We start from the raw sequence: 13756 nt of genomic DNA on the forward strand, positions 1-13756 counted from the left end.
TAACTATTCAATAGTGCTAGGTCATAGCAGTGCAATGAGAAGGTGAGCGGATTGAATAGTGCTGACTGAAGGTGAGCAGATTGAATTGCCATGCTGACAGGCTTGACGCTGACAAATTTGGCAGAGCCAAATTTGTGTGGTAAGCAAGAGCTGGGCCCAGAGGCCTCCAAAAAAGCTCCTTACCCCACTCGAATTACTGGACTCCAGTGGACTATGACTGGACTATGAGTCCACTGGACTGGGACTGGACTCAGGAAAGTGGCTTGTAGTCCAGTGAGAGTCCAGTGGACTGGACTGGACTTGAGGCCAGTGGACTGGGCATTGTGCAAGCCAATCTGGCCTAGCAACTGGGCCACTGGAATCCACTGGACTCCACTGGACTCCATTGGAATCCACATGGATTACTGTACTATTTCGACCAAGTGTTCATGATTTTGGGAAATTTTTCACGCCGAGATGGCAATACTTTACCATCCCCCACATAATCCACATGGACTCCACTGGATTCCACTGGATTCCACTGGATTCCACTGGACTGGACTGGACTGGACTGCCAATCACAAAACTGGACTCCACTGGACTCCCAGCACAAAACTGGACTCCACTGGACTCCACTGGACTGCAAGCACAAAACTGGACTGGACTGGACTGGACTGGACTGCAAATCACAAAACTGGACTGGACTGGACTCCACTGGACTCTCCCAACACAAAACTGGACTGGACTGGACTGCCACAGACCTAAGTTAATCCAGAATTCCTGAACTTAGACTTCAAAACAAAAAATAAAATTGAAGTATATTTATTAATTTAATTAATTAAATTTACATAGATTCTATGTTACAGAGGGGGGAGGGAGGGGGAAGGGAAAGGGAAAGGGAGGGGAAAGGGAAAGGGAAAGGGAGGGGAAAGAGAGGAATGAATAGGAGGGGAAAGAGAGGAATGAATAGGAGGGGGAGGGAGCAAGGAAGGGGGAAGGAAAGGGAGGGGGGGAGAGAGGAGCAAGGAAAGGGGGAGGGGGGAAAGGGGGAGAGAGTGAAGGGGGGAGGGAGTGGAGGGGCCTCGTCGCCGTTCAGCGCTGGCGGGCGCTCGTCGTTTTTCGGGTGTGGTGGGGGCGGCGTTTTCGTCGGTGCTCGTTCGTCGTCGTCGTCGCGTGTCGTTGTCCCGGCGTGTAGTCGTCGTCGTTGCGTGTCGTTGTCCCAGCATGTAGTCGTCGTCGTCGTCGTGTGTCGTCGTCGTCGCGTGTCGTCGTCATCGCGGTCGCGTGTCGTGGTCGTGGTCGTGGTCGTGTGTCGTCGTCCCGGCGTGTAGTCGTCGTCGTCGTCGTGTGTTGTCGTCCTCGCGCGTCGTCGTCGTCCTCGCATATCGTCGTCCTGGCGTGTCGTCGTCCTCGCGTGTCGTCGTCGTCGTGTGTTGTTGTCTTCGTGTCGTCGTTCTTGTGTGTCGTTGGCCTCCTCGTGTGTTGTTTTTGTTGTTGCGTGCCGCTGGCGCCTGTCGTGGTGAGTACGGGGCATTGGGGTGGTGGGGCAGACATACCCTTGGCCCATGACGTTGACACGTCATGGGCGCCGTCCCTCGTTCTTGGCCTGTCCTTCCACGTTGGCGTGGGCATGGGCGTGGGCGGCGTTGGCGTGGGCGGCGTTGATGTGGGCGGCGTTGATGTGGGCGGCGTTGACGTGGGCGGCGTTGGCGTGGGCGGCGTTGGCGTGGGCAGTGATAGAGGTGGTGGTGGTGGAAGGGAATGGGATGGTCACGGAGGTGTGACCATGCCGCAAACAGGAGACGTGACGATATGGCACGCCCTCAAGTAAGTCACGTGACCTCACCCCGCAGACTGAACAAAATCATAAATCCTTATTGCAGCTATCACTGACCCACACTACATGTAAATTATAACCTTTCCTTTCATTGATCATTAAAATGTAAGTTTATTGTATACTCTATTTTCGCTTTTTTAGAAGTATTCATATATAATAATAATATACTGGAATGACTGGAATCCACTGGACTCCACTGGACTCCACTGGACTCTGACTGGACTCATAGTCCACTGGACTGGGACTGGACTCAGGAAAGTGGCTGGCAGTCCAGTGGGAGTCCAGTGGACTGGACTGGACTGGACTGGACTGGACTGGACTGGACTCCAGTGGACTGGGCATTCTGCCAGCCAATCTGGCCTGGTAAGAGGGCCACTGGAATCCACTGGACTCCAGTGGAGTCCAGTGGAGTCCATATGGATTACGTGGGGGATGGTAAAGACCTCCCGAGATGGCCGAAAATTTTTCTTTTGATTTAAGACGAATAAAAAAAAATAGTTTTTTTGTTGATGTGACATGTGACGTGAACACTTGGTCGAAATAGTACAGTACATGGGGGATGGTAAAGACCTCATAGCCATGGGATGGTTTGCAAGGCAATATATATCATACAGCAGGGTTGTAGTACATTGGGCATGGGATACCTAGTATGTAGAACAATTACAATGGTTTTTGTCATATGGTGAGTATGCAAGGTTTTGTGAACTTGCTATGAAGACTTCTTTTTTTGTTCCAGTCCACATCCAGTGGCAGCATCTGATGGCTTCCAGTCTATGGTATGCATGAACTAACATTGTCTAATGGAACTGACCTGAGATTGAGTGAGTGCATTGAGATGAGACCCTGAGACCTTGAGACCAAACCCACTGGAACATGAAACAATTTATTTACATAGTTATAGCAAGCCTTTAGCCACCATTCTTCCTAGTGTTCGAAAGTCTGGTTAGGTCCGGTTATTGGGTGCCCAGGGGCTCTAACCGAGACCGAGACCGGTTAGCCTTTGTCCCGAAACCTAAAATAACCTAACCGGACCGCAACTAACCGGTTACAGTCAGTTATTTGCAGTTACTAACCGGTTAGGACCGAAAAATAAAGAATCGGTTATAACAAGGCAAATATGCTCATATGTATCTTGATAGATATTATTTCTGCATATTCTAGCTTTAAAACGAGCCCAAGAACGCTAAAATCGGTGAAGAATTGACATATTTATGCAATTATCCTTGAAAGTCTACACATTTGAGTGATATTTTAGAGATTTGACCGTAACTTAGTCAAATTTTAAGCATTTTCGATGTTCTCAAGTGCGTTTTGAAGGTGTATAATAGGGCTGGTTATAACCGGTTATAACTGGTTATTTAACGGTTAGTTAACCGCAAAATAACCGGTTATTCCATTTTCGAAATCAACTAACCCTAACCGCGGTTAGGTTAGTGTTGCAGTTAGGTCCAGTTATTTTCCGGTTATTTTCCGGTTAACTAACCTAACTTTCAAACACTAATTCTTCCAGTTAGTTACCCACCGCCCTTGCAATGTGATAATGAATGCCCATCAACACCAGCCTGGTTGACCTTGCCAATTTTTCCATGTGGTGTCATTGTCTGTGGGTGGTTGATGTTCATCGTTGTCTGTGGGTGGTTGTGGTCATCTGCATGTTCTGGTCATGGATGTGGGTCATTGTTGTGGGCGTTGGGTGCCGTTCATGGGTGGGGGGCCAATGTTCATGGGCACTGGGTCATTGTTCACAGCTGGAGTCGTTGGTGGTGGGTTCTTTGTATGTGGGTGGTGTTGTTGTTTGTTGTTCATGGTGGGCATTGTTTGTGGGTGTTGGGTGTTGTACGTGGGCCCTTGTTTGTAGATGGTGGGTTGTCATTGGCACTGGGTTGTCATTTTTTTGTGGGCAGTGATGCTTGTTCATGTGGACAGGTTGTTTGTGGGTGCCAGTTTGTCATTTGTTGGTGCAGTATTGTGTGGTCACGGTTAGTGACATCAGATGGGAGAAGGGAGGGGGTACTCACCATTGTAAACAACAACAACAAACAATAACATGGCACCTGGAAACCTCCCATCCAGTTGGTGATGTGGCAGCGCCATGTCATTCTGCTCTGTTGCTGTTGTCATCTGTGTATGCTGTGAGGTTGTAAGCAGTCATGGTCATTGTTCTCATTCATGTTGTAGTTATGGTTGATGTCATTGTGGTTGTTGTGTGTTGTTGTCATGCTGTGTTGTCATGATGTGGCATGGCCACAGTGTTTCTGTTGTTGTCCACATGTGCTGTGGGTTTGTAAGTAGTTGTGGTGGTCAATGCTGTTGTTGTGGTCATGGTCGGGTGTTGTGTCATTGTCATGGTGGTCACAGTTGAAAGAAAAAGGTGATGTGACATATCACATATGAAAACCATGACCAACAAATGTAAGGTAGAGGACATCCACTTACTTCTAACATCACGTGTTGTTACATTTCTGTGACATCCCTTTTCAAATTAAGAAAGTTTGCTCATAAACATGAAAGAAAAGAGTGTATGATATTCTCATTGAAGTTTTAACAAAATACAATTCCATAGAGTTGTTTAAATGTAAGTTAGGAATGTATATACAGGTTTACAAGCATTAATCATGAGTTATGGGTCCAAGTGATGGAAAATATAAAAGTATGTACTATAATGAAAGTGAAGTAGGTCGAGAAGGAAAAATGTCAGTTTATTTTGGCCTTTTCCATGTCATCCATGAGTGGTTGCAGAAGAATATGATGTCCACGATATTTTCGTGCTGCTTAGGTAGCTTGACTGCTGTTTAGCCCCTTTTTGTATGCATCCATAAAGTGCTCAGCCCTATTGGCAAACCTGAAAAATGTTAGACTGGCATCTAGAAATCAGAAAGCCTCAACTGGATATAGGTACTTCATCTGCTTTGTTTTCCCATTCCAGATGCATCAGTTTCTAGCCTAGGTAGGTATTTAAGCACAATGTGACATATAATTGATGTATACAACAATATTTTGGGTTGGGAACTGCAAATATCAATTTTTCTCCCATTCTTTCTCTTTACATCTTAATAGTACTACATTTGGGGTAACTCTATGGAATTACATTTGGCAAAAAGTGTTTCCATTGCCAATGGCAAAGAATTTTAAGTACATTTCTTGGAACAGTCATGCTTGGCATGTGATGGTGGAAGCAAGTGGATGTCCTCTACCTTATGCATGGGATGCATCCAAGCACCTGTCCATGGGTCATGTGACTTATCACATGCATCAATCCTGGGACTAGTCCTATCTGAAAATCCTCAGGACTGTCTTCAGTCCTCAGGAATGGACCCCCGCCAGACTGAAAAAAATTGGCTGGTACATCAGCCAATACTCAGTCCTGGGACTGTGCAGGAATCCTCAGGAATCCTGCAGGAATCTGTGGGGGACAATAAAGACCTTGAGTGTGTTGCTATTTTATGTGTAATATGTTGAAAATTATACCTGTTTAGATGCTGCTAGACTTCATTCAAATTTTATTTTAAGTTAGAAAAAAGAAGTAACTGCTGTGAGGTATAGGAGTACTTCCTGTATACTTCTTTTTGAACACTTTCTGTACTCATAGAATTAGCAGTGTAAGATTTAAGGACAAACTATGGATCAGAAAAGGAGACTAAATACATTATAAGATAATTGATGGTGGAGGACGTAGCTAGCATTGCCAAAGTTCAGTCCAAAACTTTGGTTTGAACCTGAACCTCTGAACTGAATGCAAAGTTCAGTTCAGGTTCATGTTCAGGTTTGGGCTCCAGAAACTTTTTGGAGAACATTGCATGAGTGGGGAAGTCTTAGACAGTGATGCCAAACAACCAAACCACAATCTGATGTAGTAATCCCAGGATTACAACAGTGTTGTGAAATCCATTGATTTTAGAACTGGGATATTTAAATAATAAAAATAAAAATATTTGAGTCCACAATGCTGTAGAGTGTTATTCTCAGCAGTTAGACCTTCATCTACACCTCAAGAGACAGAAACTGAACTCAGAAATTAAAGATTTGTTTCTTCTTGGTGTATGCATAACTCAATCATAGAGATGTTAGAGGAATCATAGGTATAGAGGATGTATCAACTACTAAGGGGAGTGGAGATGAACAAGAAGAAATAGAGCAGACAACAACACATACAACATTTGACATTTTGCAAAGAAACAGGATCATTAGAATTTGGATAGCTCTGTATCTTTCTATACATTTTGAAGATGAATATTCAGTGAGCATTGACAGCAAGAAACAAAGCATACCCTCTAAAAATTGGAGAAATTTATGACACCAAAGATTCTAAGAACATATAAAATGGAGTTGACTTGCCCACTATATATCTGAAATAAGTGACTCCGTTTAATAATGTTAAGAAATACATACTTGCTAAAAAAAAGAATGGTTGAAAGAGGAAAGTGCTAGAATCTGAAAATGGATCAAATACATACAAGCTACAAAACATGAGCATTATTGTGTAACAGGAAATAAAAACATACAATCTGAGTTAAAAAAGCACAGATTAGGGTGATGGAAATGAGAATAAATGAATAACCTACATTCTGAAGAAAGGAAACACAAAAATGTCATAAAATTGGTCCACAGGGTGCTGAAATTTGACTAACATCCTGGAAGATATTGATTGGAGATTAATTATCTGATAAAAAATAATGTTTAAAAACATGTAGATTAAAAAATGAAAGCTACCAAATAACACTCACAAGACATGGAGTGCAGACATACTTTCTATAAATGAAAAGAATGAGTGCAATAACAAAGTGAGTAGGATAAGAATGTAAGCAACTCACAAGCTAAAAAGAAAATGTCAAAAATGGGTTGCTCAAAAAATATACAGTAAAGAACAAATAACTTACATACTAAAAAACATGAAGACAGATATGTGTGACAAGAGTAATTCATGACCAAAAGCAAAGCACTTACCACCTAAGAAAGATGCACCAAAATATGTGTTACCACAAGAGTGCACATTAAAAACCAGTCCAACTTACCCCCTGAAACAAGACAGGCCACAGTCTGTGTTACCAGAAGAGTGCACATTAAAAACCAGGCCAACTCACCCACTGAAACAAGACAGGCCACAGTCTGTGTTACCAGAAGAGTGCACATTAAAAACCAGGCCAACTCACCCACTGAAACAAGACAGGCCACAGTCTGTGTCACCAGAAGAGTGCACATTAAAAACCAGGCCAACTCACATACTGAAACAAGACAGGCCACAGTGTCACCAGAAGAGTGCACATTAAAAACCAGGCTAACACACATTCTGAAACAAGACAGGCCACAGTCTGTGTCACCAGAAGAGTGCACATTAAAAACCAGGCCAACTCACATACTGAAACAAGACAGGCCACAGTCTATGTCACCAGAAGAGTGCACATTAAAAACTAGGCCAACTCACATACTAAAATAAGACCAGTCACAGTCTCCATCACCAGAAGAATGCACAGGAAAACCAGGCCAACTTACATTCTGTAAAATAATGGCCAGAACATGTATCCTCAGAAGAATACATTATGAAAGGAATGTTAACTCACCACCTAAAAAAACACATTGCCAGATTATGTGTTTGAGAAGTGTACAAAACAAAATGCAAGAAAACATACTTTCTGAAATATGTCAAAGCACATCATGATCACCAGAACAGTGCATGAGAAAAGGAAGGCAACATAATGAGTCATCAGAAGATGGAATAATCAATAGGGAAACATCTTACCACCTGAAAATGGTAGGTTCAGCACAGAATTGAGTCAGAACAAAAGAAATTATAATTACTTACCCACTAAAAAAATCTGTTATAGGCATATAGAGGCATTGTAAATAGATGGCATCTCACTGCCTGGATTTATAAACAAGCATATTAGCTTTATAAGTAGCATGATCAACAGTTATTACTTACTTCCTAAAAGAAATAGACAGCTGATGATAAGATGTGATGTATCATACAAAATAATTGCCCACATACTAATGAGAACTATTAGAATATATTAAAACTTGAACAATTTGAAGACATACATTCTGCAAGAAAAAACGACAACAAGAATAAAACTCTGCTTTGACCATAATTGTTTTGGTCTTACTTCCTGTGCTTTATCAACAGCAATAAAATGTTATTATGTCTTGGCTTACATTCTGTGAGACAGGTCAATATTTTATTTTGAGGCATTTTAGTTACTGTTTATCACCACATACCTCCTATTCACCTTACAGATTAATTTTTGAGCAGTATTATTCTTCTGTTACTTACTGTCTGTTGGAAGATCTTAATAAATCAATGAATATATCTTAATTATAAACTCTTACTTCATAAAAATCAAGAACTTGTTGAAATAGCCCTCCCAAATTTCTTGTAACAATTGACCTCTGTGATGTCTTATACATGTCAGAGTGTGATGACCATCTTGAAATTGTAATTACTAACTTTGAACAAATTCTTTGCATCAGTTATGCACAATAACATCCTTTTTCTCTCAGGAAGTTCAAAAGTCAGCATGGTATTATACCATGTATTACCCTGAAAAGTCAGTAAATTTTTTATGAGAGTTACCAAAGAGGTCATGATTGTTTCATCCACATTTAATGGCTGCTTCTGAAATCCTAACAGAGTATGCTGTGGCCAATTATAGAAAGCATACTTGGCCACATGACCATCAAAAAAGTCTTTTGAAGGATATTTTTCCAGATGCTCCAAACAGTGTATGGCCAGATGAAGGTGTTGCAGAGGAGGATCAATGAAATAGTGCTTTGATCGTGATTTGAGGGTCAGAAAATCCCGAAGAGATGTGTGATAGAGCATAACAGGCTCATTATCATCTCCAGGAATTTTGATAATTGACTGTACCCCCAGTAGCTCATGAATAACCTCCTCATGCTGAAGATCGAGGAGGGAGCTAAGAAAAGAGATAGATTCATTGTCCTCCAGAATTATGATTGTTCCAAGAATCTGATAAAGAGATATTGTCCCAGAAGCAGAGGAAAGAACTTGTTTATAGAGTGGATCCAGACCATCAGCTCCAGATTCCAAAAGCTGTTTCAATGCTATGTGTGGCATGGAATCTCCTCCAACATACTGAATTAATGTCATAGCAAATGCAAATGAACTGCCAGCTTTATCAAGGAGTACAGTAAGATCTTCAGCTGATGGCCAGGGCTTCGGGATTCTCTGCAACATCCAATGATTCTGCTCAAAGATACGAGCAAACTCCCTTTTGAAGTATACCTGAATGTCTGAACGAGCATCAAAATTCTCCAAGTCCAGATGGTACAAAAGTTGAGCCTCAGAATGATCAAATTTTTTCCGAATGTGCTCCTCCACCCTGCTGGTAAGGAGTATTCGGAAAGGAAGATAGTTCCCTCCTGGAAGTGCATTGAGCAAAACATCAATAAAGGCAGCCATTTCAGCCTTATCATTACATTCATCAAGAGCATCAATAACAAAGATCTTTTGCTTTGCAAGATGAGAGAAGACTTTGAAACTGGAGAGGACTTTGGAAGTGGTGGAATGGATTGGTTCTATGATTAGCTTCTGAAATTGGTAAGCCAAAGAGACAGACAGCCCAAGAATGGCTGGCTCATCTCGAAGAGCCTTCTCAAGCAAAGGCTTAACAGCAGGAAGAGAAAGGGAGATCTGATGTGCAAGAGTAGGAATCAAGCGAGATATGTGACTCCGTTCACCAGCCCCTCGAAGAAAGAAGAAGCACCCTAGAAGACGACCCTTTGCGGCGTAGCGCTCAGCAATGGTTTGAGCCACCGCTGATTTCCCATAGCCAGCTGGTCCACTGAGCCAGCAGATAGGAGCTCGCTCGTCAGAGCCGTTAAGCCACTCCTTGATCTGAGCGATGAGCTCTAGGCGGGTTCCGGGATCACATCGAGCAACGTGACCCGTGCGAGTATGGGTAGCGTTACTGACGGGCCTAAGCAAGCCCGGAAGACCTAGATGCCATGAACCATTTGATAGCATTGGCAAATTCATATTAAACCCGACGTACCTGCAGGAGGGGCCGGAGAGCCATGAAGAACGACGTCGCGGCCGGCGTTAATGACCTGCGCGCTTCCAGATATGGTGGTTCCGATAGCGTTTTGCAGGAGGGCGGTTGATGAAAGGGGTTCCATGAGTGAAATGAGGTGTCGGAATATGGAGACTAGAAAAGTTTGAAGGGCTGAAGACGTCGATAGGTTGGGCGGTATCGTCGTGGTTGATGAAGAAGAGGTCAGATCAATCGGAGATGAGTTGTGAGAATTCGTTGTCGGAATTCCAATCGGTGACGAAACTCACTATGTGCTCTCAAATACCGACGCAGACCAACGTCAACTCGCACTACTGAGCCAACTCTTGCGACCAACCCCCGCAAGATTGCACTTTCACGCCAGCTCACTTGTCTTCGCACCTCTCGGCTGCGGCGAGCATTCTGGGTCGAAATCCAACATTATCCAGTCCCCTTGCAGCATGCTGCAGTATGGGTTCACAATTTTCAGGGAATGACCAGCTCGTTCGAACAAGATCACAATTTCCCCCAAAACTTTCACTGTAAGACTTTCTATTCCCTCAGCACTATAACTCTTCGAGTCGTATCTAACCGTTTGAATAGCAGGACCCTCCAGCGACCAAAAACGAACCTTGTGAAGTGAAATGAAACGAAACGATGGGTGAGAAGCCTAATCAAAATCGAGCACCAACAGAAAATCCCTGTTATCGACATCCACCCCACTCCCCATTAACAGCCGTCCAAACCCAGCCCCGTCTCACCCGCCTCCCTCTCCCTACTCCCCTCGTCGAGATCTTCCTCTTTCTCTGGCGCAAAACACGCGAGGAAGGCGAAGCACCATCCAGAACCACCCTCCACCCCCATCTCCGTCCTCATTCAATCCTAGACGACGTTCAACGTTCAACGCCCACCTCTTCCTCCATCAACATTCCTCCAGGGATGGCTCAACCCTTCCCATCCCTAACCCAAGCTCGACCCTAGCTCGCCTCTCGTGTACCCCAACATCCTCTGGAGACACCCGCCGTACCCTGGCATCCGTGCGGCCTGCGTTTCTCAGGCACACACTAGATCCCTCTTTTAGCCATCTTTTCACGGATTGGAACGTCGACGAGCCTCAGACCTGGATGGCGTTTGGTTGTATATGACGTGGCTGGGAATGGAGAGTCACGATCGTGTAGCCGATGATATGACTCCCTCTCAGATCTTTTCGGGCTGGGGTGGATCCGCAATCCAAATGCACTGAAGAACTTCTGATCGAGGCACTGCGAGGCGACATCCGGCTTGTCACCCTCCTCAAGCCCGAGCTCGATGCCGGAGTCAAATTGGAGCTCCTTGAGACTTCTCACAATTTGTGAAGAACGTGAACGAAAAGGCGCGGCGAGGCTTGAATTTTTTCTTCTTCTTGGTTGGCAGGAGGCGTAAGACGGACATCTACGTCCCCAGGAATGGATGTCGATGCCTCAAACCCAGCAGATCGCACCCGCAAGTCTCTCCTACCGCAATTCATGCCAGCCCATCTCTCCATCTCCTCCCACTTACGCTGCCTCATCTGTGATGCCCTACGAGCGCAGTCTGTCAGTCGTTCTTGGACCTTGATCACTGTGCCGTTGACTCCTTCCATCGGATCCCGATACCTCTGCCTTAGTCATACCAGCACCTTGTCAGGCGTTTCTCTCAAAGACGCTGGGATGCACGCTCACAAGAAAGTCTACTTGTAGCTCGACATGCTCTCTGATCCAAGATTCCGCGTCTGTATGCTCTCTCGATACCCAACTCCCACCTACAGCCACGGCCCACGGAAAGGTGTGCACTTTCTGCTATTACCCTACTTTTAACCGCCTTTCATGACCCAATCGACGCCTTGCAAAAGCTTGAGCCACTCTTTCACTCGATTCCACCGCAACGATGGCCCATTTCGGCGGAGCTGACTTCTGCACGCGGTTAAAGATGCCTATTGGGCTGAGCTTCCGACAACGAGCTCTGCGGGAGGTTGAGCTTCGTCGAGGCCTTCGAGGTTCCTTGAGAACAAGATGAAAGCGAAACGGCGCCAGTTGTAGAATCGTAAACCGTGATCAAGCGCCGACCACGTGACAAATACCAACGCTACCCTGTACCCGTCTTTCAAAAGTCGAAAAACTCCTCACAAAGCCCTCAACAACCCCTTAGAGCTACTGCAGTGCCTTCAGTCCAAAAGCTCCCGTGAAAACCGGCCGAAAAATGGGGAAGAACCGAAGAATAGTGCGAGGCGCCTCTCCAGAAACTCTGGAAGATTTGGTAGTAGCTGAAGAAAGGATGGAGGACATATAGCGTGTGATCGCGTTTTGGTTTCGTTTGGGAGCTGGTGAGTACTTGGGTTTGAATGACATGTATGTACTGATTTTGTTCAAGTTGTTCATCTTTTGGCTATCCATAGTGCACGTCATGAGGCCAAACTTTGCAAGTACGTCGCCTCCCCTTCCCCATCTTGATCTCTCCTCCGTCTCTGACCCCGGCCTCCTAGGGGCCATGACCCACCTTTCCTGCGCCATAATTGTCGAACTGTGATAGGGCTCAATCACTACCAGGACAACTTTCCGACGAGCAACAGATAGTGTTCGAACGGCAACTCAAACACGCCGTTAGGCTGGGAAACCCATTGGTGATACGTACCCAGAGGCGGAGGATGATACGTAGCAGACTTAGGAGAGGAGATGACGAAAGAGAGGTTCGTTACATCCCCTTTTCTATCCTTTTCCCAGTTCTTACAAACATATACCACTACTGCAGATTCATTTACACTTACTCTCCGATACGCTAGAGTTGCAGCGTGTCTCGTGGCCTACTTCCTCAACCTTTACATCCTCCCAGCAATTACATCTATGTTGTGGTGCTGGGGCGTTATCAGGTACGCAAAGCTCGTTGTGTACGTTTCTTGTTCCTCATGCCCCCCTTTGTTTAGGGTGCGAACGTCGAAAACCGTCGACGTCTAATCGCATAGGAGAGGTCCGTAGTTTGAAGACACTTTCCCCATTTACAGTCGAGAAAAGGTCTGAATTTCTTCTATTTCTTTTGACTCGCCCATATGGCTCATTCCATTCTCCTTTTCTCATAGTATCCAGGCGACATCTTTGCCGATTATTCTTTGAAGGATGGGAGGGTTACGGACGTTATCGAGCGGCTGCTCGCCAGTACCAACGATATCCACCAAATATCCACAAACGACTCTCTCGCAGCGCCACTTCAAACTCTCTTCGAAACAGGCACCCCTTCATGAACCAGGCACCTATACAACACCCTCCTGGTTCTTTGAAGAGGAGGAAGCTGCCGATATGCCATACGGCGCTAACACCGTGGACGGCGGAGGAGAGGGATACTACGTGGAGTGTTCATGGGGTCCGGAGGTCTTGGCCTAGGTGCCTGTAAGGAAGGATCAAGCTGCTCGTCGTCACCAAACGCACCTACCTTCAACGCGTCCTACTGTCGCCTTCTTTTCCTTCTGGAGAGTTGTGCTACGAACGCGGAAATGGCGAGGGTGAATTGGGTTCAGAGCGGCCCCAGACTCGCGAGCTCTCTTAGTCTGATCCTCTCCCCTCCCAACATTCATCACCAACCCTTCGAGCCTGAAACCTCTCCCCATTCCTCAACATCACCTCATCAGCCATACTCAAAACCACTGCATCCTTGCCCGCCCTCCGCATCGTCAAGGTCTTGATGATGTCAACGACGGACGACAACAACATAGCCTCTCGTCACATAAGACTCCCTTTTCCGTGCCGCCGCTTCCCTTTGTTGTGTTTGACCGCCACAACCAGGGGCAGAAGTTGGCGCCTAAACAGGGTACGGCAACATGAAACAAACGTTGTTCGGACGGCAACTAACACTTGAGACAGGGTCCAAAGAATATTCAGGACAAATTTGGACATATGTACCTCCATAATTGTGGCCATTTGTAAAA

General features: G+C 45.2%; 3 protein-coding genes across 3 annotated transcripts; all 3 read left to right on the top strand.

Annotated features, from left to right (window-relative positions):
* Nucleotides 1–1609: 1609 nt before the first annotated feature.
* On the top strand, nucleotides 1610–2763 carry LACBIDRAFT_328280 (uncharacterized protein; the record flags this gene model as incomplete). Its single annotated transcript, XM_001882253.1, has 6 exons — nucleotides 1610–1806; nucleotides 2046–2251; nucleotides 2361–2378; nucleotides 2472–2498; nucleotides 2553–2592; nucleotides 2712–2763. The coding sequence occupies 6 exons, from the start codon at nucleotides 1610–1612 to the stop codon at nucleotides 2761–2763; spliced, it is 540 nt and encodes a 179-aa protein (XP_001882288.1).
* Nucleotides 2764–3468: 705 nt separating this feature from the next.
* On the top strand, nucleotides 3469–4948 carry LACBIDRAFT_328281 (uncharacterized protein; the record flags this gene model as incomplete). Its single annotated transcript, XM_001882254.1, has 7 exons — nucleotides 3469–3590; nucleotides 3743–3795; nucleotides 3890–3956; nucleotides 4067–4100; nucleotides 4380–4391; nucleotides 4613–4621; nucleotides 4874–4948. 7 exons carry the CDS (start codon nucleotides 3469–3471, stop codon nucleotides 4946–4948), a joined length of 372 nt encoding a protein of 123 aa, XP_001882289.1.
* A 6323-nt stretch (nucleotides 4949–11271) lies between these two features.
* On the top strand, nucleotides 11272–13214 carry LACBIDRAFT_328283 (uncharacterized protein; the record flags this gene model as incomplete). The annotated part of the gene is made up of 8 exons (XM_001882255.1): nucleotides 11272–11396; nucleotides 11541–11625; nucleotides 12130–12163; nucleotides 12236–12262; nucleotides 12589–12688; nucleotides 12717–12724; nucleotides 12761–12804; nucleotides 13035–13214. 8 exons carry the CDS (start codon nucleotides 11272–11274, stop codon nucleotides 13212–13214), a joined length of 603 nt encoding a protein of 200 aa, XP_001882290.1.
* Nucleotides 13215–13756: the final 542 nt, after the last annotated feature.

The sequence above is a fragment of the Laccaria bicolor genome, genomic scaffold, assembly GCF_000143565.1.
Source record: "Laccaria bicolor S238N-H82 LACBIscaffold_16 genomic scaffold, whole genome shotgun sequence".
NCBI classification, from domain to species: domain Eukaryota; kingdom Fungi; phylum Basidiomycota; class Agaricomycetes; order Agaricales; family Hydnangiaceae; genus Laccaria; species Laccaria bicolor.